Source organism: Calliphora vicina, chromosome 2 (assembly GCF_958450345.1).
Source record: "Calliphora vicina chromosome 2, idCalVici1.1, whole genome shotgun sequence".
NCBI classification, from domain to species: Eukaryota; Metazoa; Arthropoda; class Insecta; order Diptera; family Calliphoridae; genus Calliphora; species Calliphora vicina.
In genome coordinates, this window is record NC_088781.1 from 113,242,027 (window position 1) to 113,268,685 (window position 26,659).

At 27.6% G+C, this 26,659-nt stretch overlaps 1 protein-coding gene across 6 annotated transcripts in view; it reads right to left on the reverse strand.

Moving 5' to 3' along the window:
- The window catches only part of osp (outspread), a 302,097-nt gene extending 275,720 nt beyond the window's left edge, over nucleotides 1-26,377 (reverse strand). Inside the window, exons 1-2 of one of the 6 annotated variants that reach the window (XM_065499376.1) lie at nucleotides 26,169-26,377; nucleotides 19,558-20,779 (exon numbers count right to left, since the gene is read on the reverse strand). In XM_065499376.1, the coding sequence (XP_065355448.1) occupies nucleotides 19,558-19,725 (168 nt within the window). In that variant the 5' untranslated portion in view covers nucleotides 19,726-20,779; nucleotides 26,169-26,377. Of the gene's footprint in view, nucleotides 1-19,557; nucleotides 20,780-25,934 lie in introns of all 6 variants that reach the window. The other 5 variants (XM_065499373.1, XM_065499375.1, XM_065499374.1 and 2 more) reach the window with 5 other exon arrangements.
- Nucleotides 26,378-26,659: the final 282 nt, after the last annotated feature.

Genomic DNA, 26,659 nt, shown 5'->3' on the forward strand with positions numbered 1-26,659 from the left:
ATACTAGTATTATGTAACATTATGAAGGTCAATTTATTGCGTTTGGGTTTAGATTAGTATTTGCTTTTAGTTAGAAATATTGGCTAAAAATTAAAGTTATGGTAATAGTGTTAACAGAGTGCAATTAAGAATGTTATTTGTTGAGTAATGTTTCCTCGAAGAACTGATGTAATTATTGATATTAAAATTAAGTGAAATTAAAGATTTTTCTTTAATAACTTGTATATATAATTGAGTCAAAAAAAGTCAAATCTTCAGCCCAATTGTCTTAAACACACAAACTATTATATACAAAATTATCTATAGAAAATACTGTTATACACAAAATGTTCAATAGAAAGTAGTTTTATACATAAAATTTTCTTTAGAAAAAACTGTTATATACAAAATTATATATAGAAAATTCTGTTATACACAAAATGTTCAATAGAAAAATCTGTTATACACAAAATTCTCGATAGAAAAAATGGTATTATACACAAAATTTTCTATAGAAAAAACTGTTATACACAAAATTCTCTATAGAAAAAACTGTTATACACACAATGTTCAATAGAAAATAGTGTTATACACAAAATTCTCTACAGAAAATATTGTTATACACAAAACTTTTTATAGACAATACTGTTATACACAAAATTCTTTATCGAAATGTTATAAACAAAATTCTCTATAGCAAATACTGTTATACACAAAATGTTCATGTTATACACAAAAAATCTCTATAGAAATTACTGTTATACACAAAATTCTCTACAGAAAATAGTATTATACACAAAATTCTCTACAGAAAATACTGTTATACACAAAATTCTTTATCGAAATGTTATACACATTCTATATAGTAAAAACTGTTATACAGAAAATTCTCTATAGAAAATACTGTTATACACAAAATGTTCAATAGAAAATAGTGTTATACACAAAATTCTCTATAGAAAAAACTACTGTTATACACAAAACTCTGTATTGAAAATACTGTTATACATAAAATGTTATATACAAAATTCGCCATAGCAAAGCTGTTATATGCAATATTGTCTATAAAAAACTGTTATACACAAAATCCTCTACCGAAAATAGTGAAATACACATAATTTTCTATAGAAAATGGTGTTATACAGAAATTTTTCGATAGAAAGTACTACTGAATTTTTATAAGGAAAATACTTTTTGCACTTTCATCTCTATTTCTATCCAATAGTTTAGGTTATTTGACAGCTTTAAGGATAAATTTTAATATAGAAAAATATATAATAATCACAAACTTGTGTTAATTTATATATTTCATTCCAAAACTATTGTAATTATAAAATAATTTTCAAATACAACTATTTTCACCACCATAAATACTTTATTCCATTTCATATAACAATAATAAATACAGTTAAATTATAAACTTCATAATTATATATTTATAAATCAATTTCTATTATCTATTTATCAAATAATTATCTGTTGAACTAAAAGTTCAGCAAAAACTGCAATGCATTGTTAAAATTCTTAGAAAACTTTTATAATGGTATTAAAAATAATAGAGAGGAAGAAAAATATTAAAAAAACTACACAAAAAAATGAGATTTAATTGCTAAGATGAAAGGGTATCCGTTTTCAAATGCTTCCAACAATTTATCTTTCATAAAGATTTTTTGTACGTTTTTAGTTTCTTTTTTTTTTTTTTTTTTTTATTTTGCCTCCAAAGATTCTAAGTACTCACGCTGATAATTATGGATGAAATGTGTAAGAGAACAAAAAAGTTGAAAAAAAAAAATAAAAATAAAATAAAAGAAGTACCTTTTGATGGATGGCATAGTTAGTGTTAGAAATAGTTTTGAGGGTTAACTAAGTTATGGCATCTTTGCACCTGCACATACAAACAGCTTTTTTTTAACTATTTCTCTACCAGCTGATGAGATATTTTTTCTTTATTTCATTATTTTGTTGTCTTAGAAAAGTAAGTTTTTTCAAAGTGTTAGTTTGTCCGTCCAGTCGTCGGTTTATGCGCTAAGTAGAAGAAATTCTTTAACTTGATGCGCTTTCCGTGATTAGAAGTATGAATTGTAAGGGATTTCTTTTTTTTATAATGTTTTGTGCTTTTCATAATGATCTATGTGATCTTGGGTAAGACGTAAGTAACGTCTGTTAAGATTTCTTTAATTTTTAACATAGTTTAATAATGATGTGTGTGAGTCAGTCAGTCAACAGAGAGTTAGCTAGCGAAGTGAGTATTTAAGTGATCGAGTTAGAGAAGTATTTGTGATATAGTATGAATATCATCTTTATCATGCCAAACATATTTATAATATGATGAAAGTTTGTAAAGCGAGAAAAAAAAGAAATATAATGTATTGTTGTTTAATTATATTAATTTAGAAATAATTACTTTATGTGTTCTCAAGTAAGGTGGGTAATAAAATCGGTTAGCTTTTTGAAATATAATTCTAAGTCTATAGAAAATCTTGCTATAAACAAAATTGTTTACAATATTTTCTTAGAAGAAACTGTTATATACAATACTTTTTAAAGTAAAAACTGTTATACGCAAAATTTTCTAAAGTAAAAACTTTTACGCACAACATTTTCTATAGAAGAAATAGTTATACACAAAATTTGCTATAGAAAAAACTGTTATACACAATATTTTCTATAGAATAGACTTTTATACACAAACTTTTCTTTAAAATAAACTGTTATACACAAAATTTTCTATAGAATAATCTGTTATATACAACATTTTCAATACAAAAAAACTGACAAAAACTAAATTTTCTATAGAAAAACTGTTACACACAATATTTTCTATTGGCGAAATTTTTATACACAACATTTTCCATAATAGAAGCAGTTCAACACAATATTTTGTGAAGAGGAATCTGTTATACTTAAAATTTTTCAGTAAAAACTGTTATCCACAAAAATTTCAATAGAATAATCTGTTATATACAACATTTTCAATAGTGTTACACGCTGGATTTTCTATTGAAGATATTGCTATACTCAACATTTTCAATAGTAGAAGCTGTTCTACATATTATTTCCTAAATAAACTGTTATACACAAAGTTTTCTATAGAAGAAACTGTTATACACAAAATTTTCTATATAAGAATCTGTTATATATAACATTTTCTATAGAAGAATATGTTATACACAACACTTTCTATAGAAAAAACTGTTATACACATGTTATACACAACACTTTCTATAGAAAAAACTGTTATACACAAAATTTGCTATAGAAAAAACTGTTATACACAACATTTGCTATAGAAAAACTGTTATACACAAAATTTGCTATAGAAGAAACTGTTATACACAACATTTTCTATAAAAAAACTGTTATACACAACATTTTCTATAAAAAAAACTGTTATACACAACATTTTCTATAGAAGAAACTGTTATTTACAACATTTTCTATAGATGAAACTGTTATACACATCATTTTATATTGAAGAAACTGTTATCGACAATATCCTCTGTTTAAAAAACTGTTATACACAAACTTGTCTAGAGAAAAATTAGTTATAAAGAAGACTATCTATAGAAAAAACCGTTATACACAAACTTTTTTATGTAAAATTCTGTTATACACAACTTTCTCTATAGATAGCTTAGATCGTTTAAAATTGTCCATCAGTGAAGAATGCTTAAACTTCAAACATAGTTTAAAGATCCAATTTTAAATGGTTAAATATGGTCCATCTCATTAAGGGTTAATAAACCAATGTTGCCTAACATTTCGAAACTGTTAAAAGGTAACGGTGTCGCTAATTTGGATAATTTCGGTAACTGCAGCTTAGCAGTAACAGTATTTTGGCTTATATCGGTTACAGTACTTTAGCAGTTACAGTATTTGTTGTTTTTTCGGTAAATGTAATTTCAATCTAACTTAAATAATTAATAAAGTTCACAAAAAGTCTTTAGATTTTACATAAACTGAATTATTGAAATAAAAAATTATATTTTCATAATTTAAAATTATTTAAAATTAACGGTATTGTATCGGTAACGGTAATTGCAGTTATTATGGTAACGATAGCTTAGAGGTAACGGTAGAAAACCTAGTTCAAGTATAAAGTTTTCTAAAATGGAAATGGTTTGTAAAGAAAAAAATTAAAAAAATCCGGGTAAAACCGGAAACTCGGAACAGGCTCGTGTGCTGGGTTGGAGAAACTTGAAGAACTAACGCTATTAAATGCTACCGGGCGAAACCGGGGCGATCAACTAGTTATTATAATAATTTTACTTTAAAAATGTAATAAAATTTTGAATTTATACCCATTTTTCTATCACTAAATTTACAATATATAAGCTTACCACCTTAATCAAATAAAAATAAATAATATCTAATTTTATTTAAAGATTTCTTTATATCTTTACTTCGATTGACCACAACTAACTTATTGTCTTTAAAAATATATTCAAAAAAAAATAATTAAATTTTACTATAAACAATAAAAAATTAACAAACGTTAATTCTTAAGTTTCCTGTTTCATGTTTTAATTAACTATTAATAAGCAAATTCTATTAAAAAAACAAACGTTTTCAAATCAACATGATTTATAGCAATATTTTATTGTTAAATTTTGTTAATTTTTCAAATATTTAAATAAAGAATCTCTTGGTTTTCCTCATAAACTTTATTAATTCTTTCTTTAAAAAAGCAAACTCGCCTTGTTAGTTGTTTTTTATTTAAATAAAATCTCAAGTTTTTTAAAAGCTTATTTACATACAAGTTAATATCTATAAACCAACAACAAAAATTGTAATAAAATATAAAATTATTTATGAGAAATTAACAATGTCTATGTTGGGTAGTTGACCGGTTAAATGTCCGTCTCTTGGTACTGTCGTCTATACATAAATTATAGCCACAATAAATACATGTTGCTTCAAAACAAATTTCAATTTTATTAGTTGTTGAATTTTATAAGGTTTTTTTTTGTTGAATACAGGTGAATTTTTGTGGTATTGAAAATGATTGAAAAAAAAAACAAGTTTGTTTTTCAACACAATGTTTAGTAAAATATGTTGTTAATGAGTTAAATAAATATTTTGTTTAACAAAATTGTACAATTATGAGCATTAAACAAAATCTGAAATATATTTAACAATATAATAAAAATTTGACATAATGTGAGAATTAAATTTTTGATATTGCAAACACTCAGGGATTTCAAGTAAGGTCGCGCATATTGTGTTTTACACACAAAAATTTTGTATAGAAAATTGTGTATTTACACACAAAAATTTTGTATAGAAAATTGTGTATTTACACACAAAAATTTTCTATAGAAAATTGTGTATTTACACACAAAAATTTTCTATAGAAAATTGTGTATTTACACACAAAAATTTTCTATAGAAAATTGTGTATTTACACACAAAAATTTTCTATAGAAAATTGTGTATTTGCACACAAAAATTTTCTATAGAAAATTGTGTATTTGCACACAAAAATTTTCTATAGAAAATTGTGTATTTACACACAAAAATTTTCTATAGAAAATTGTGTATTTACACACAAAAATTTTCTATAGAAAATTGTGTATTTACACACAAAAATTTTCTATAGAAAATTGTGTATTTATACATAAAAATGTTCTATAGAAAATTTTGTTTTTTTATACAAAAATTTTTATTTTCTTTAGAAAATTATTGTGTTTTATACAAAAATTTTCTAAATTTTTTATAGAAAATGTTTGTGTCAAAAACACAATTTTCTATAGAATTTTCTTTAGAAAATAATTGTGTTTTACACACAAAATTTTCTATATAGAAAATAAGTGTGTTTTACACACAAAATTTTCTATATAGAAAATAAGTGTGTTTTACACACAAAATTTTCTATATAGAAAATAAGTGTGTTTTACACACAAAATTTTCTATATAGAAAATAAGTGTGTTTTACACACAAAATTTTCTATATAGAAAATAAGTGTGTTTTACACACAAAATTTTCTATATAGAAAATAAGTGTGTTTTACACACAAAATTTTCTATATAGAAAATAAGTGTGTTTTACACACAAAATTTTCTATATAGAAAATAAGTGTGTTTTACACACAAAATTTTCTATATAGAAAATAAGTGTGTTTTACACACAAAATTTTCTATATAGAAAATAAGTGTGTTTTACACACAAAATTTTCTATATAGAAAATAAGTGTGTTTTACACACAAAATTTTCTATATAGAAAATAAGTGTTTTTTACACACAAAATTTTCTATATAGAAAATAAGTGTGTTTTACACACAAAATTTTCTATATAGAAAATAAGTGTGTTTTACACACAAAATTTTCTATATAGAAAATAAGTGTGTTTTACACACAAAATTTTCTATATAGAAAATAAGTGTGTTTTACACACAAAATTTTCTATATAGAAAATAAGTGTGTTTTACACACAAAATTTTCTATATAGAAAATAAGTGTGTTTTACACACAAAATTTTCTATATAGAAAATAAGTGTGTTTTACACACAAAATTTTCTATATAGAAAATAAGTGTGTTTTACACACAAAATTTTCTATATAGAAAATAAGTGTGTTTTACACACAAAATTTTCTATATAGAAAATAAGTGTGTTTTACACACAAAATTTTCTATATAGAAAATAAGTGTGTTTTACACACAAAATTTTCTATATAGAAAATAAGTGTGTTTTACACACAAAATTTTCTATATAGAAAATAAGTGTGTTTTACACACAAAATTTTCTATATAGAAAATAAGTGTGTTTTACACACAAAATTTTCTATATAGAAAATAAGTGTGTTTTACACACAAAATTTTCTATATAGAAAATAAGTGTGTTTTACACACAAAATTTTCTATATAGAAAATAAGTGTGTTTTACACACAAAATTTTCTATATAGAAAATAAGTGTGTTTTACACACAAAATTTTCTATATAGAAAATAAGTGTGTTTTACACACAAAATTTTCTATATAGAAAATAAGTGTGTTTTACACACAAAATTTTCTATATAGAAAATAAGTGTGTTTTACACACAAAATTTTCTATATAGAAAATAAGTGTGTTTTACACACAAAATTTTCTATATAGAAAATAAGTGTGTTTTACACACAAAATTTTCTATATAGAAAATAAGTGTGTTTTACACACAAAATTTTCTATATAGAAAATAAGTGTGTTTTACACACAAAATTTTCTATATAGAAAATAAGTGTGTTTTACACACAAAATTTTCTATATAGAAAATAAGTGTGTTTTACACACAAAATTTTCTATATAGAAAATAAGTGTGTTTTACACACAAAATTTTCTATATAGAAAATAAGTGTGTTTTACACACAAAATTTTCTATATAGAAAATAAGTGTGTTTTACACACAAAATTTTCTATATAGAAAATAAGTGTGTTTTACACACAAAATTTTCTATATAGAAAATAAGTGTGTTTTACACACAAAATTTTCTATATAGAAAATAAGTGTGTTTTACACACAAAATTTTCTATATAGAAAATAAGTGTGTTTTACACACAAAATTTTCTATATAGAAAATAAGTGTGTTTTACACACAAAATTTTCTATATAGAAAATAAGTGTGTTTTACACACAAAATTTTCTATATAGAAAATAAGTATGTTTTACACAAACTTTTCTATAGAAAATTGTTGACTTTTTGAAACTGTTTAACTCAAATTATGTTTTATGAAACTAAAAAAAATAAAAAACGGCTTATTACCAGATTGCATTAAGATAACTAAAGATGAATTATCATTAAGTAATCCCATCGTTACTGACCCACTTAATGGTCAAGCCAACAAAGTTCAAAAGCAAAGTTGTCAGGTTTTGCATAAACTATACAGCAAAACCTGTCAGCAGCCAGGCTATTGTTTCAGCTGAAATTTCGCAAAGTAATACAAGTACAAAGTATGTTTTATTTTATACAGTAGTAAAAATGTCTATTTGAAATTTTAATAATTTCTGTTTCCTACAATTAACACTCGTACTTGTACTAAAGACAACCTACATTCAGCATGTAAACACAATGAAATAAACAAAATAGCAAGAAATATACATATTAAAATTATTTTTTATTGTATATTGCTTATTTTTGTTTGCTTGTTTTAGCATAAATGACACATACAAGGCTAATTCCATAGAAGCAAAAATTGTCCGGACGTGCTGCTGTTAATTAACATAAACTCTTATACACTAATGAAGTTAAGATTTAAATTTTTTTACCTACATACAGCAAAAGATAGGTAGATACATATGTATGTAAGTAAATATATAGCGACAGACAGTTAGTCTAACAGACAGACTGAAGATATGTTTGTTTGTAAGTCCATCCGTTTAAATACAAGTACATCAAGATGTGTAAATGATACATCTATGCAAAATAATTTCACACAATTCATACAACTTCTAGTACTTGCAACAAAACAATTAAACATTATACAACAAACAGCAATAAAAAAACTGTAATGTGTTTTGTTTTTGCATTTTGTTTCTTACAAAAGAACATGTAAATTATCATGATGATGAGCTTAAACTATTATTTTTTTTTGTAGCTGCCTGCTGCTGCTTATTTTTTATTTTATATTCATACGTGTTTTAAAATAATAGAATTTATGCAACACAATAATAATGTATAGAACAAACAGAAAAAAACAACAAATGATTTAAAATTTCTAGATTTTTCTTTTAAATATAAAAAAAAAAACTTTAATAGTTTCTTATAATGCAAATTGTTAAGTATTTTTATAAGGTATAAATGAGCCCTTTTTATTATAAAATACAATGGACGAGGACGAAAATCAAGTACACTCTATTAATAATACAGTTGAGAATTTTAAAACCATGATTTTTTAACTGTTTCAATGAAAAAATGTATAATGATTCATAATGATTTCCCTACGTTTTGTCAAACATGAAAATTAGGTTGTTATTGTTACGACTGATCAAAATTTACATGATCGAATATCCCACTATAGACAAGATGGTGATTCTGAGACGACATAATTGAAGGTTAGTTAAATACAGGCGCGGTGTAATAAAGGAAATTATCCCCAAAAATCGGAAAGTTTTACTATAATTTCCCGCCCTCCCATATGGTTGACCTGGATCAGAGCCTGGTCTAATATAAAATGTTGGAACAAATTATCATATAAACCTAACTCGTACTCTATTCAAATGGAAAATAAATTGACTATAACTCGACAATGATTGAAAGATCAATGCAAAATAAGCATTTGAAAAATCAACTACTTTCTCGACTGTCCCCTCAACATCATTCATTATTGATATACGGTAACATTTACCACCTTATTAAGAATATAAATTCGTAGTTCAGTGCTTATTTTCATTTCACTGTCTTTTGTTCCGCATCTTAACCCTTATTTGAGTGAACCTCAAAGCTAGAGACATCGAATTTAAATCGCATGTTCCTCACCCTCCAAAAGGATTCAATAATAATGATTTTTTTAAATTATTTTTGGTTTAAAACGAGAAAATCTGCAACTTTATTTATTGTTATTGCTTCGAAAATGTCGAATTTTGTAACAACATAGCGTCATATGCGGGAAGTTTTGCTTTACTTCTTTAATTTGAAAACAAAAAATGCCGCTGAAGCGCACTGATTACTCACCAAAGCTTATGGTGAATGTGAGATGGTTTGTGGTTCAGAGTTATAGTTTTGATAGTGGAAACAAAGATCGTGCCAAAAAAAGTTTTAAGTCCAAGAATTGGAGGCGATTTGCATGTTCGAAATTATGCTTGAATGATATAAAAGAAAATCATTTTTGCACCGAATGATTACATGCGATGAAAGATGGATCCATTACGATAACCCGAAGCGTAAGAGATCGTACGTGATGCACGGCCAACCAGACGAATCGACACCAAATCCAAATATCCATGGCGCTAAGGTAATTCTCGGTATTTTGGAGCAAAAGGGTCCTATCTATTATCAGCTGCTGAAATCTTACCAAACCATGCAAGTGATATTTTTGAAGCGAAAATTTGCCGAAAAACAACGCCCGGACTTATTATGAAATACTTGTTAAAAAGTATTTAGAAAGAAGTCGTTTGCAAGTTTTTCCTTACCCTACTTTTAGTCTAGACCTTGCTCAGTCAGACCATTATTTGTTTCGATCGATGCATAACGCTCTCTCTGGAATACGCTTCACTTTGGAACAGAGTATACGATATTGGTTGATTCGTTCTTGACCTCAAAAGATGATCATTTCCTTTGGCTCGGAATCCATATATTGCCAGAAAGATGGAAAAGATTATTCCTAACAATGTTCAATACATTGAATAAATGTATATTGTACAAATGTTTTAAAATAAAAACTGAAAATTTAAAAAAATGCCGCATTTCCTTGTCATACTCTTAATATTAAATATAGTCATGATAATTTGGTATTCAAAATCAGCAAAGTTGACCTATATATGACTGAGATATAAGACAAAAATGTTTACATAAATACAAAATGAAAACAGATTAGGTATTTTTTATAAATTTGACTATTCGAAGAAATTTGATTTAATTTCATATTTTCTGCATAAAATGTTCCTTGAGTCACACAAATATTAATTGGAACTAGCAACCTGGATAGCTCAAATTTCGAAGGTGAAAAGGTGACTTCAACTTTGATGACTCTTATTTGTTTAACCTTTCTGGCTACTGTTATGGGGACATAAAAGGTACCAAAATGGGGAATATAGAAAAATTGTATTTTATTCTAAATTAATGAGCCAATAAAGATAAAATTTAAAACAAAATTCCTAAAATTACACATCATCCTGCTAGTTTAATTTTGTGTAATTCTAGGAATCTATGTTTAAATTTTTTTTAAGGTTTTTCTATATTCCCCACTTTGGTACCTTTTCTGTCTGATTAGTACTTTCTTGCGAAATTAATTTGTCTGTAAACTAGTAAACTTGAAACGTAGGCTACACAAACTGCAGCAAAAGTAATTCATAAATTAAATTGAAACTCGAACACAAAAGGATAGATTAGGGCAAATACCTCAAGACAGTTTGGAACTTTTTTAAACTTAATTTTTCTGAAGCCAATGAGCTTTCTAATCATACACCTGCATATACCAGTATATATACACTTTCACCACAATGACTTCAACAAATTCAAATGAAGTGGACCAAAAACCGGTACATTCTATTTCTTTTTTCATTAAAGCGGTACTTTTTTTATTTTTCCTAAATAGTGAGTAATATTGAAGTGATAACATATCAAAGTCCCAAAGTGTAAATAAGTGTAATTTTTTTTTTTCTAATAATATTTTTAGCTTTTTCTCAATCTATTAAACCTAAAAAAAAGAAGAGTAATGGTACCTATGGTACTTTTTGATTCTTTTGTATAAATGAACCAAGCAAAAGATAGCAGATACAAATTAAATGCACATTTCCTGGTTTCTTCTGATGGTACTTTTGGATTAATCTTAATCAATGAAAATAAAAGTACTAAATTTGATCAAAATATTGCTGAGTGGGTTAAGAAACTAGAAAGATACTTTAAAACATAATTTTTTGATGGTAATTTTTAATATTCTTTATCAATAGAAGAAGTACTAAATATGATAAAATGTTACTTTTTCAATCATTTATTTTACTTCAATGAGAGAAAATGTGGAGTAAGAAAAAAGAAAGGGCAATTAAAATATATATTTATACCCTATACCACCATAGTGGGGAGGGTATAATGCGTTTGTGCAGAAGTTTGTAACGCCCAAAAATATTAGTCTCACACCCACCTTACTTCGAATCACTTACACCGACTTAGTATCACTTTCTGAGTCGATTAAACGATGTCCGTCCGTCCGTCTGGATGGCTGGATAGCTGTTCATGTAAACTTTCTGAAATAAGTCCATTATTTCTCCTAGCCCCCATACAAATGTCCTTCCGAAATTGGGCTTTATCGGTAATAATTTTTAAATTTATATATGTATATCCACAAATTGCGCTCCAAATAAGTTTTATATCATGTCACCAAATTTTGTTACGATCGGTCCATAATTAGTCATAGCTCCCATATAGACCCGCTTCCGAAAATCACTTTAACGTGCATAAATCGCTTAAAAATTTTGGTATACACACAAAATTCAACATAGTTAACTTTCATATAGACATAAATCACACGACCTAATTTCATGGTGATCGGTTCATAATTGGTCATAGCTCCAATATAAGGCCCACTTCCGAAAATCACTCAAAAAGATAAATTATTGAAATTTTAAAAGAAAAATGTTTTTGTTCTTTTACTTAGTGTAGGGTATTATATGGTCGGGCTTGACCATAAGGGACTAGGACTAGCTCCAAAAGTCACCCAAATGTATTGAAAAAACTTGGTCTATTTAACATTACGATGTCATAGGACTGGACCATACAACCCAGCGGAGTAGTCTTAAAACTATTCCATGGACCTCCCCAGTGGATTAGTTTTGTGTTAATACGAAAATATTTGTAAAACCCAATGGAGTACTATTAAAACTAGTCCATGGGCTACAACAGTGGATTTGCTTTGCAATCGTATGTCGTTTAACTACAAACTCTTGTTTAACAATGACATAGTCCATGCTTGCATTACATTGGACCATGTTGTAATTAGTCCATTATTATTCCATTTCATTTAAAATGGATCACGTAGTCCAATATTATTTGCAGGGTATGTATGCTCCTCAGTATATTAAGATCCCTTTAAAACTTCTGTTGGTACTTTTGAAATTAAGCTTATGTATGTATGTTTCTGATTGAAGTACCAAAAACAGGGATTTATGGTACTTTGTTCTTGTAATAATTCTTTTTGGATTTCCCCAATAAAGAACGATAAAAAAATAAACGTTAATACTTCGCTTGTTGAGCTAAGAATCAGTCATGGAGAGATATAATGTTATTGAATTTCATTTCACCTCAAACACTAACAATCCCTACTGTAGGGTATCTACATCACATGCATTATCTTAAACATGACAAAAACAGCAACAACAATAATATTGTCAGTATAATTCTATAGCGACGTTTTGTAGATTTTTGCAATTACTCTAAAGTTTAGTACTCGCAATCGTTAATATACATGGAAAATAAGCAACAAAAAAAAAACTACATAAAACTTAAATTGTATGCCTCCACGAGTACTTATTATAATAATAATGGTAGTATTTTAAAAACGTAAGCAATTTTTTGTATTTCTGTATTTTTTTTTTTTTGCCAACATTTTAGCATCTAAATTGTTTTTTGTTTGCATTTATATACTTAGTTTTGTTAGTTGTATTTTTTTATTCTTCGGCTGCTTGAATATGCTGAAAAACAAATTGTTTGCATTTCAAAACGTTTTCATTTGTCTATTTATCTTCTGTTTACTGTACTTGTCGTCTTAGAAAGATAATTGTATTGTTGTCATTTAAGGTTTTTATAACGACTCAGTGTTTTTTTTTTTTGCCACAGAAAAAAATAATCATAATAAAAGTACTAAATAGGAGGTACGTTTTGAGAGCGTACCTGTTAGATATATCTTATAGATATATTTAGACATGATGTTAGAAGTTAAATAGGTGAAAATTATTTTATGGTGGCTCATAAAATTCTTAAAACTTTAAAGATATTATCTTTTTAGCTATATTTAGAAATTTGTGTTGTGTTATCAATATTATATATCTTGTTACTGTAAATTAAACAATATTATAAAATTAAATTAATTTAAATTTAAAACTAAAATCCAAGTTTTAAAAAACTTGTATTTAATCTATTTAACTATTCGAAATATCAGGCTTTTAATTTATATTTACCTTTGATTGGGTTTAAAAAAGTTGTACTATAAAATCTATATAAAGAATTTTCTTTTGTAATCGATATTCTTACTCTCAATTTTACTCATCATAAATTAAAATCTTGGTATGCTTTTGTTTGTTGTACCGCTAGTTGAAAAGAAATTTAGAAATTTTACATGATCTTAAATGGCGTTAGAATAAATTAGTAAAGATTTCTCTAGGGTAAATACAAAAACAATAGATTTTCAAATTCATTTGTGTTTAGACAATTTACATATTTATGTCAAGAACTAGTTTAAAATACAAAGGGCTATAAATAGTATATTTTTAGATTAAACTAAATAGAGCATTTGGAAATATTGTGTAATACTAGTATTTAGACTGTTCACTATAATGCTGTACTTATATTAGGGATTCAAAATTGAAGTTAATTCCAAATAATTATCTTTATTCTTTCTCGATTTTCTAAGCCAGTGGGAATTCAATAGCTTTTGGTTATTTAAGAAAGATATTCTTTATATCGCAGAACTGATCACAATTCAAAAAAATCAGAAAAATCGATCCATAATTGAGAAACCCATAATCTAATGAACAGTAATGAATCAGTAAGATTAATAAATTATAAATTACATGCATATTATTGAGATATATGTGCATTCGATTCAATTCGAAAATTACCAAAAAGTAATCTAGTGCAAGATCACAAATCCCATAAAGAATCTTAATTTAGTTCAATCTTTATAAAAACTATTTGAATAAAAATTGTTAAAAAGGAATCTAGTGCAAGATCACAAATCTTTTCAATAACGATCGAAGTTTGTATTATAAGAAAAGGCTTAAATTTTAATCAAGAATGACTTAAATGGAATCAAATGAATGATTGTTATTTGGTTATATCTTTCCAAAGGAGATTGTAAATCATTTCCATTATTTTATCACATGAAAATGTTTGACTCGATAATTTCATGCAACGGTTGTAACTGGCCTTGCAAATCTGATCAATGACTATTCACAGCCAACAATTCATCGTATTTATATAAGCGAATGTCAAACCAAAATCACAGTAATATTATTGACATATTAAATTCGTTCCCACGATAATTGGATCTTCACTCCGGAACGACCCGAATCTTAGTCGGCCAAAGATTATCAACTCAGCGACAATTGTATAAATAGGAAGTTTTTTTACAGGAATGATAACAGTAGAACTGTTACAACAACAATAACATATTAAAGTTTGTCTGGCCAAATTATTCTCTCGTGTCTTCTGTACAAGCACAAATACGAGGCTGTATTTAGTATAGCTAGCAAGGTTGCCAATTTAGCCATTTTCCGGCTAGTTCTAGCGATTTTATTTTCATTTAGCCATAAAAAAATGGCTAGATTTAATCTAGCCGGAAGATCTAGCCATTTTATTTTGTCTTAAGGCCTAGTTAGTTTGTACGTTCCGTTCCGTTCCGAATCAGCTGTTTTGTTTTTAGCATAGAGAAAGTTGTGTATGTCGTTAGTTTTTCTGTAACGTTGCCGTTCTATTGCGGATGAATCTGTTGAAAACAGAATTTTGTCCGCAACGTTAAGTGACAGCTAAAACAGCTGATATCATATATACACAAAAATGCCACCAATATGAAAGCAGTGGTGCCAACATTTGTGAAAGGGAAATATTTATTATTAACAAAAGAATAAAAAATATAATATTTTCAAAAAAACATGGAAATTTAATAAAATAAATATAAATTTCTAAATTTTAATGTATGTACTATGTATGTAAAAATATTAGTTTAAATTAAATCATTAACAAAAAATATATGTATGTATTTATAAAAATGTTCACAATAATATGTTGAAGGTCTAAATACAAAAAACACTAAAAATAGTAACAAAATCACCAAAATGGTTTTTTGGTTATTATTTTAAAAACAGCTGATACGATCTTACGGAAAAACTAACTACAATATAACAGCATTCAGAACGGCACAGAACAGAAACGTTACAGAACGCAAAGACTAATGGAGCCTTTAGCCATTTTTATTTTATAATTTTCTTAAACATTTTTGGAATTTTTTAAAAATAAAACAATATTTTTTATCAAATGACAAAGAAACTTTTTAAACAAATTCGTCTAGTAATGATTTGATGAGAATATTATTGATTTTATGAAAACAGGCTTCGAAATTGTTTCCAAAGCAAACATATCAGGTATATTAATCCTTATCCCCATTTTCTCAATCTCTGGTTATTTTTTATGGTGACGATATACTGACAGTTCTCATACAAAAATTCTATTAACTGGAAGTATGTCGTTACGAAAAACGATAACCGGAGATTGAGAAAATGGGGGTTAATATGCTAAACCCCATTAACACGAAGTCGGTAAAAATTATTTTTGAAAACTGTCAGTGTAAATGTAACACATAAGAAATGTAATATTTATGAATTTGTATTCAGTTATTTTTGGGTTTTAGCCATTTCTAGCCATTTTTAATTAAAAATGTAGCCATTTTCTGAGCTGAAGAGTTGGCAACCTTGATAGCTAGTGCCTGAAGAGGGTCTAATTTTGAGCCTTCTATAAATGAAAGGGAGAGCTTTAGCAACTAGAGATGACAAAGACACTTCAGGAACCTTTCTTGTGTACAAAAGTATTGTGATTCAAAAGAACTTATATGAAGCTTTCTAGGAACTAGTTATTTAGAAATAGATACAAATTACTTCTACATAAGTTCTCTAGATCAATTTTTATTAATCAAGTTTTATTAAATTCTAATTTATATTTTTAAGTATAGAAACTGTCTGTTTGAAAATGCATAAAGATTCCAATGATTGCACCAACTGGCAAGGTAAATTTTACAATTATATGCCCGCTACTGTTCGTGATTGTTGTTAATGTTGCTTTTACACAAGGCATATAGTGTGGAACCTTATCAGATAAAATATTCGACTAAAATCACCTGACTTTGAGTGAGAAAAATATATGAGACGACCACAGAATAAAGCAAAAATGGTCTAAAAATAAACATTTCCAAATCTAAAGAAATGCTCATCAATTCTAGATAATCCGGTGTATTGTGTGGAATACCCATTACATCAAATTTTCGCCTGGAATCACTTGAATATAGTAACTAGAGACGATAGAGACGATTTAAAGTCGACAAGAATCCAACTCCAATCCATTGGAATCACTCGACTTTGAATGAGAAAGATATAAAAAAATCCAGCAAAGATGGTCTCAAAATAAACGTTTCCAAAACTAAAGAAATTCTCATCAATTCTAGATAATCCGGTGTATTGTGTGGAATCTCATCAGACCATGCCACTGAAATATTGAAAATGCTAACATAGAAACCAGAAAAACAACATTTAATTGAATCGGTCTTTCCATTCGTAAACCTTCCTAAGTGTATCACCTTGTTTATAATCTACAAGATAGAGGTAGTTCTAGTAACACCAGGCGACGGATCGCATAGTATTGAAAAAATCTTTAGTAACATAATAATGTCGAGAAGGATTAAGATAACTTACAGGCGACATGTGTTTAGTAAAAAGGCAGCTTCCAATCATATGAAGAAGACTAGCAATATATGTAAATATCTGTCTATATTCATTAAAGATAAGTTTTTGTTTGTAATTGATAAATTCCAGAACTACTGCACCAAATGCGGCAAATAATTACACAAAGTTTTTACGGGTCGTGGGAAGGGGAGAAAAAAATGTTGAATCCTATGTACTATTAATAGGAATATTCCTGATTCTAGGAAATAATATGTGACAATTTCAAAAAAAAACAAGTAAGAAAGTATGGTCGGTCAAGCCTATATGGGTCTATGATATGGTGTCTATATGGGAGCTATGACTAATTATGGACCGATCGTAACAAAATTTGGTGACATGAATTTTGTATATATAAAACTTATTTGGAGCGAAATTTGTGTAGTAAATTAAACATTTATGACCGATAAAGTCCAATTTCGAGGGGACTTTGTATGGGGGCTAGGTGAAATAATGGACCGATTTCAGCCAGTTTCAATAGGCTTGGTCCTTGGGCCGAAAAAGTAATATATACCAAATTTGATCGAAATATCTTCAAAATTGCGACCTGTACTCTGCGCACAAGGTTTACATGGACAGCCAGCCAACCAGACGGACGGACGGACATCGTTTAATCGACTCAGAAAGTGATTCTAAGTCGATCGGTATACTTTAAGGTGGGTGTTAGACTAATATTTTTGGGCGTTACCCTCCCCACTATGGTGGTGTAGGGTATAAAAACATATGAGAGAAGAACTAGTTCAAGAACCGTTCTAAAAAAGGAATATTTGTTATTTAACGATTCTTCAAAGGTCCAACCAAATGGAACTAAGTGAGCTGTCATGGAATTAGTTCCGTTTGGTAATTTCAAGCAAAAATCATAGATAAAATAATTAACCAATATCTAGCAAACCACTATGATAGAAATACTAGTTCGGGAACTGTAATTTAGCACTTCCATAAAACTAGTTCCGAAAGTAAATATGACAAGAAAAAATCAATGATAATATATGTGGAAGTAATACTATCCTCTGAAACGCTTTGGTTAAACTTGTTGCGAGTATGGCAATTTCAAACAGGTATTTTAATAGAAAACTTGAGATTTTGATCACCAAGTTAGGAATTTTTAAGACTTTTGGGAAAAAAATTGGCATTTGTTTGAAAATAAAGTCGTCTTTTATTAAAGATGCATTATTTAGAAATATTTGATATTTTAAGCGTATTCCGAATACTGAATGAAGAAATTATATTGAAAGTACAAAAAAAAAAAAGAGATTCGTTGCATTCAACTTTCCTCAATTTTAAATTTTTCGACAGATTGTGATTAAGGTTCTATAAGTCGATTGTTCGAACAATCGTCTTTTTGCGGAAAATAGTCGAACAATAGATTATGTTATCTCAAATGTCGAACAAAGTCGAATAGTCGATAAAAGTCGAAAATAGTCGATAAATAATAAATAAATGTTTATTAATTAAAGCTGTTTTCTACACAACATTCTTGTAAAATAAATTTCATTTTTATTGTTAAATATTACAAAAGGCGCATCAATAAATGTAGAAACTATGTTTTTTTTACAAGAAATGGTAAAAAGTTGAAAAAAGTGAAAAATAGTCGGAAAGTCGAAAATAGTCTAAAAAAGTCGAAAAGTCGATTTAACTAAAAAGTCCACTTTTATAAATTACCAAAAGTCGAAAGTTCGAAAAGTCGACTTTTTAAAAAACGGAAAAAGTCGAAAAGTCGACTTTTTGTTTCAGCTATAGAACCCTAATTGTGATGAGATTATTGGAAAGTCTTTCATGTGCTAAAAATTGCTTTGTATTAGAATGTTAATTAGTAAGGATCTATTATGTTTATTTCTGTCAGCTTTTTTAAATATTATAAGAGTTAATACCTTGATTTTTTTTTATTAATTTTAAATTAGCGGTTTGAAATTTCTCATTCTTTACAGAAATTCTTCAAATTTAGGTCAAAATTCTTCAAGAATAACAACTGTTAAACAATTTTGAACACCAAACCAAAAATGAATTTTTCATAAAAAAGAACAAAAAACCCCATTAAGAATTCATAATTTATGCAGCCTACACTTTTTAATAACAAACAACAGCATTGTATGCGACAATGCACCCAAAAATTTAAAAAAAAAAATATTTAACATAAATCCAAATTCCAAAACTAACTAATAATAACAACAGCAACAACATCAATATGTATTTATGTAGTATAAGAAGAATAAGCAACAAATCTGAAAAAAAGTTTCACTTACCCTATTGCATTCCAAGGCAGCCGCACTGTGTTCTTCACGTTGACGAAAACAATGGCTGCATTTGCTTTTGTTGAAAATATTTGGTGAAAATTTACGACAATCCGAAGTGCGTGTTGTAGTAGATGTTGTTGTCGTTGGTGGTGATGTTGCGGCAGCAGTAGACGACATGTTGGAGGAAAGACCCACAGCAAAATTACAACAACCAGAAGAAGATAAGGAAAATAACAGCAGAAAAAATTAAACAACAAACTTAGACAACAACAACAGTAAATAACTTTATGCAGTTGTTTTTGTTTTTTTTTGTTTTTGGTGATTTTGATGGGGGAGAGCGTAAAGAAATGCGACACACACTCACTGACTCACTCAAACAAATTATTTGTATCTTTTTTGGAGGTTTTAGTTTAATTTTTCAAATATTTTTTGTTAAATATTTGAAATTTTGTTTCAAACTTGTTTTTATATTTTGTTTACATTTATTGTTTTTATGTGTTTTTTATAACATTAACAGACATGTTTGCTGTTTTTGTATGTTGATTTTATTGTTTTGGTTTTTGTTTTTTAGTTGTTTTTGTTTTTACTTTTGTTTTGCTTTGTTTTTTTGTATTTTCTGTTATTTTACGGCTTCTGCTTGTTCTTGTTGTTTGCTGGTTTCTGCTGATTTTGCAAATCTCAAGAATTTATACATTTTTCTTGTTATTGTTACAACTAGAGCTGACCACAATGGCGGCGTTGACGTAGTTGGCGTTGTTTGGTTTGAAAACCACACACATCAGTCCTCTATAAGCCACATTTTTTTTTATTTTTGGTTGCAAACACATGTGTAAGCAAAACTTAAATAAAACAAACAGCTATTTTTTATTGTTATTTTATTTTTTTTTAAATGTACTAATTGCTTTAAAGATACTAGCAGTATTATAAGCGGCGTTTTTTAGATTTTTATGTTTTGTTTTTTTTTGTTTGTAATATTTTTTTATATATTTTTGCTTTTAATATTTATTTTTTTTCCATAGATAAAGGTGTGTTAAGATTTCATTTTTTAAATACAAAAAAACTGTATGTTCTTTATATTTATTTTCTTTTTTTTTGTTGTTAAATTTCTGTAAACACCGACAGTTTTTATGAGTAAATCGTCATACATACACCTAGTTTTTGTTAAGTGTAAGTTTTTAATATTTTTTGTTTTGTTTTGGTTGACTTTAAACTGAGTCGTTAAACAATCAAACTAGAGAGAAAGAAGAAGAATAAATTTAAAATAAAAATTCCATAAAACAAGTGTTAAAATCAACAATATAAGTAAACAAATTTGTGTTTATAATATATTCGTTGGCAGCGAATATGTTTTACCCTCCACCATTCAGTAAACATAAAAATACAATTTTTTATAGAAAATCCATTTACGACACAAAATTTTCTTTAGAAAATCCATTTACGACAACAATATACACAAAATTTTCTATAGAAAATCCAGTTAGACACAAAATTTGCTATAGAAAATACAGTTATAATAAAATTTTCTAAAGAAAATCCAGTTAGATACAATATTTTCTATAGAAAATCGAGATAAACATTTGATCAGTAAATCATTCTGATTCTATAGCAATGTTTAGATTTGTCTTTTTACGTAAAATACATAAATGTTTTTTTTTTATAAGTGGAATCAGGCGTTCAAGAACCTCGATCAAATTTCTGTCAAAAATCTTATGCAAGACATTAGAAACCAGTTAACCAGTTAAATCAACCAAGAAATAGTGCTGAAATTTTTAAACAAAAGCCAATATATACTAGTATCAATCAAAGTATATCCGAATCGTAGATAAATACATATAGATCGGAAACTCTCCTGCCAAAGACCTAACTCAGTTGTCAAAAACCTAAGTGGCGAGAATGCATTAGTGCAAAAAACTATTTAAGTGAAAACAAAAACGACACTCGTATGTGTAATTATTTTGCGTAATTTTTTTTGTTTAAGTTTTTCTCTAGTTTCCACTTCCACAATTAGTATTGTAGAATTCTTGTGATCCACTACCATACGGTTTGACTAATGTCTTACAGAAGACATCTGTAGAAAGTTCATACATGCAATCAGCTGTTAACGATAGAATTGAAATATGTTGGCAACTTTAAAAACAAAATATGTACAACAAAAGTGGTTGGCACACGGAGCTATACTAAACTTTAGAATCTAAAGATAGACATAAATGTATAAAAGACTGAATATTTATAGATCTTAGAATACAATAAATAAAGATGCATTAAATAGAAATTTATTCTAGCATTTTTATTTTAAGCTGCTTGAAATTCACTAAAAAACAAGTAAGAAAGTATGGTCGGTCAAGCCCGACCATATAATACTATGACCAATTATGGACCGATCACCATGAAATTAGGTCGTGTGATTTATGTCTATATTAAAGTTAACTATGTTGAATTTTGTGTGTTTACCAACATTTTTAAGCGATTTATGCACGTTAAAGTGATTTTCGGAAGCGGGTCTATATGGGAGCTATGACTAATTATGGACCGATCGTAACAAAATTTGGTGACATGAATTTTGTGTATATAAAACTTATTTGGAGCGGAATTTGTGGAGATACATATATAAATTAAACATTTATGACCGATAAAGTCCAATTTCGGGAGGACATTTGTATGGGAGCTAGGTGAAATAGTGGACCGATTTCAGCCAGTTTCAATAGGCTTGGTCCATGAGCCGAAAAAAATAATATGTACCAAATTTGATCGAAATATCTTCAAAATTGCGACCTGTACTCTGCGCACAAGGTTTACATGGACAGCCAGCCAGCCAGCCAGCCGATCAGACGGACGGACGGACGGACGGACGGACATCGCTTAAACGACTCATCGAAAATCTGCACAAACGCATAATACCCTCCCCACTATGGTGGTGTAGGGTATAAATATACATTAACTTTAAAAATCTGCAACTGATTTTTGTTTTTTATACATGGTGGATTTCATGTCAAGTGAACCAACTTTTGAAATCGATGTCTTCCGATAAAAGAATTTCTAAATTCAGTTTTTGTGAGAAATATATGTATGTATGTTGCCTTTAAATATCATTAATGACAATATTTTTACATCGTTACCTCCATTAGTAATAAAACATCTTATAATATCAAATAAGCATTTGTCAAAAGCTAATTTCAATATTGCAGCTGATCGTATTCGCGATTTATTTGTCCGATCATGAACAATCCGTAATATAGAAAATTATTGGTTGAAGAAATGGTTCTGCAACGGATTTTGAATCAAGGTGTACAAATAGTGGATGAGAAAGGGAACCATTTTTCAATTAATATTTCAATTATTGTGTATTGGAGGCAACTGCCTACATGCATTGTTCATTGTTAGTTTGTATGTATAAGGAACCTGGTCGGTACAAATTCTGAAAAATCAGTTTAAAATAGGAACGCTACGAACACTTGTACTGGCTGGATCGGATTTCACGTTTCTTAAAAAACTCTTTTCTTAAATTGTCTTATTCCAAAGTTAAAGCAGATTTCAACAATTTCTGTAAATATAAACTGACTTTTGTAAAGCTTTGGAAGCATTGCTTGTGCCTAACGAAACTGTTATGATCAGGACGAAACAAATTTTCCATGTTAAAAACTAAAATATTGTCCATTTTTCTCAATTCAAGCACTGGAAGCAAGCTAGATCGGTTTCCTGTATTTAATAAGGCTCATAGCCAAAATCTTGCCAAGTCAAAATCCTAAAATATATTACACATAAAAAAAATTTAGAGGTTGTCAATCCAGAAGCAAAATCCATGTACCAAACATGATCCATGGCCTACTTTTCCCAGTACTAACACTTGAACACAACTGGAACCAGTTTTCCCTTTCGGTTAAAGTTATTTTAAAAAATTGCCATATTCCAAAACCTGTGAATTTTTCAATGAATTTCGAACAAGAAATAGTAAAATACACTTGTAATTCACCAAATAAAAACAAAAAAAAAAACAGTTTTATTTAACAAAAAACTCTTAAAGATTCTTCTAAAAGATTTCTTTCTAATTGTTTTTAATAACAAATTAAATTTACATGACCTTTCGTGTAAAAGGTACCAATTATAGGACTAATTCCAAGTCTGTTACCATCCCTCTAGGAATGTATTAATAAAAGAGAATTGTTGGAAATATTTTGGAGACTAATTCAAAATCGACGCTTCTATTGGAGATTAGCTTCGTAGTGATCCGAATCACACTCGGACAAGGCAAAGAAAACGAATACACCTAGAATTGCAGAAAATCGTCCCCACTGAACTTTATTTTTATACCCACCATAAAAAAAGAGGAAGGGGGTGTGCATATTGATTTTGTAATTCCGTTTGTATCATATCGAAATATTTGTCGTGGAACTAAAAACAGTGGTCCTAATAAGATTCTACGACGATCTAGCAATGTCCGCTCAAACGAAAATAGCTTGGGTTTGTTTGGAATTGAAAATGGGCAATATCGGTCTATGATTTCACCTAGCCCCCATACAAATGTATCACCGGAATGCTGTTTGATGATAAAATTTTGGACAAATTAGTTCAAAATTCTCAGAAATTATACTGTACAGCCGAATATAACAATCTTACTTGTTAATTTCTGATGTTTTTCCAAATAATGCAATAATTTTATGGTTTAAAAATGCTAAGTATGGTTCATAAATAATGAAAGAAACCTGAACTGATGGCAAAAATAAAGTCAGCGGCAATATCCATATTTAAGATCAGTTGTATCTAATATTTTCGACAAAATCGTTACAAATATGAAATTTAGGGCAAATTAGTATCATCACATTTGGCACAAATTTAGTTTGTCGTTATATTTATAACTTGTATGGTTTAATTATATATTTCTATTGTTTTTAAAACCATAAAATCTTTTGTTTAACATTAATTTATTCCTTAACAGCAAATAAAAGAATTTTATTTTAGTCTATTCTATTCATTAACAAATTTTGAACTAAATTTGAAATGTAGGTAGCAGAAAATTATGTGTTTAAACAAAAGGAAACAATTTGTTAAAAAAACGCTTTTTGGTAGAGCAGAACATGAGTCAAAAGAATTTATATAATATCAGTTATTCAGATATTTCGGAACAAAAGCAACACCATTTGTGAAAATTAATAGTTTCCAAAAATATACACACAGCCTCAAAAGTGAGTAAACACCCACAGATTTTTGGATTTTTTTAAGATCATGAAAATCATTATAGTCCGACTTAAATCTTTTTTTCACAACCGAATCTATTTTTCAATCCAATCTCCAACAACCCCAAAATTAAAAATTTTAATCGATGGATAAATTTTAGGATTTTCATTATCTTAAAAAAAATCAAATAATTTTTGGTGTATACTCACTTTTGAGGCTCGTTGTATGTAGTATATAACCACAGATAAATACACATAGATCGGAATCTTTCATGTTAAAAACCTAACTCCTTTGTGAAAAACATGGGTGGGGAGAATTATAAGTAAAAAACTATGTGGAAATAAAATCAACTCCAGGACGTGTAATTTGTTTGAGTAATTTTTGAATTGAATTTTTTCCAGGTTTCCACTCTATGTGCAATTGTGTATGTAGGATGTAACTATGAATAATCCTGATTTTGAAACAAAGTTCTCAATATGGTTGTAAATTCAAATTTAAAAATATTCGATGGTGTAGTTGAGAATATTTTAGAGGAGGGTCCATTTGTTCACTTTTCCCGTTAATTTGATAACTCAGACATTTAAAATTGTGTGTAAAGTCTTTTTATAAAATCATGACTAAATGGTAGAGGGTACTCAATTGTCTATATAAACAATATTTATCTAAACACAAATTTAAATATAATAATAATATAATTGCAAATTTAATAATTTCAATATAACTCCAATAACAGTCTTAAATTGTAATTTAATTTAATCACAAATTTCATCAACATTTATTCAAAAAAAACTATTAAATCACAAAGCAATAAATCCATTCCATTTAACAGTGGGGGGGCCAAGAAAACTAATATTTTTTTAAAGGTTGTTTGTAGATAAAGCTAAATCTTTAGCATATTTTAATATTGTTTGCTTGTTTTGTAAAAATTTATGATTTCTAAGACAAACTTTACAAATTTATTAACATTTTATGTAAATTTTTTTAAAAACTCATGATGATTTTATCATCAATTCTAATCAATTTGAATTGTGTTTTTGAAATTTTAACTTTTTATAAATATTTAAGATTTTTTTCCATTGTAGTCATTTAGCATAAAACAAACATTAACACTTATTTTTGTTAAATATTTATTCAACATTATAAATTCCTTAATTTCTTTTAAATTTAAAAACTTTACTTATTTTGCTGTGTTTTGTTAAATTTTTATAATTTACTTTATTTCTGGCTTTATTTTTTTTCTTTAATTTTTACTGTTATTATTTATCTTCTTTTGTTGTTATTAAAAAAATAATTAACTTTTTCACTAAATTTCACACCTTCTTCAGCTACTTTTTTTATTATTTTGTTGTTATTTTTTCTCTTTTTTTTTAAGGTTTTGCTTTATTTTGGTTTTCTATTTTAACAATTTTGTTTTATTTCATTATTTTTACAAAAACACTTTTACACACACCGTTTGTTTTGTTGTTTTTTTTTATATTGGTTTTTTTCTATATATAATTTTTTTTTTCTCTTTATAGAAAATAAACCCCACGTTATTTATTTTTCTGAAAAAATTTTATTCGTTGACACAACAACTCGTTTCGATTGCATTCACGTTACTGATTAACTGTTGTGGTCGTCGTTTGTTCCAAAGTCCCCAACACGTTAGTTTTGTTGGGGTTTGTTGTAGTTGTTGCTGCTGCTGCTGCTGCTGTTGTTGTTTTCTTTTTAGCTCCACATTTTTCGTTTTGTTTATGTTTTTCGTTCGAACATGTTCGTGATGCAACATGTTCGTAGCATGCTTGTAAGAATTTGTGTTTATACAGTACTTGTTGATATGTGTGGTAGAGTAGCCAAGTAGGGGAATATTTAGAATTAAATGGTATGTGTACAATACAATATGCCATTGAATTAATTACCTATTATTGTTTATATAAAATTCATTATCTCGGTAATAAAG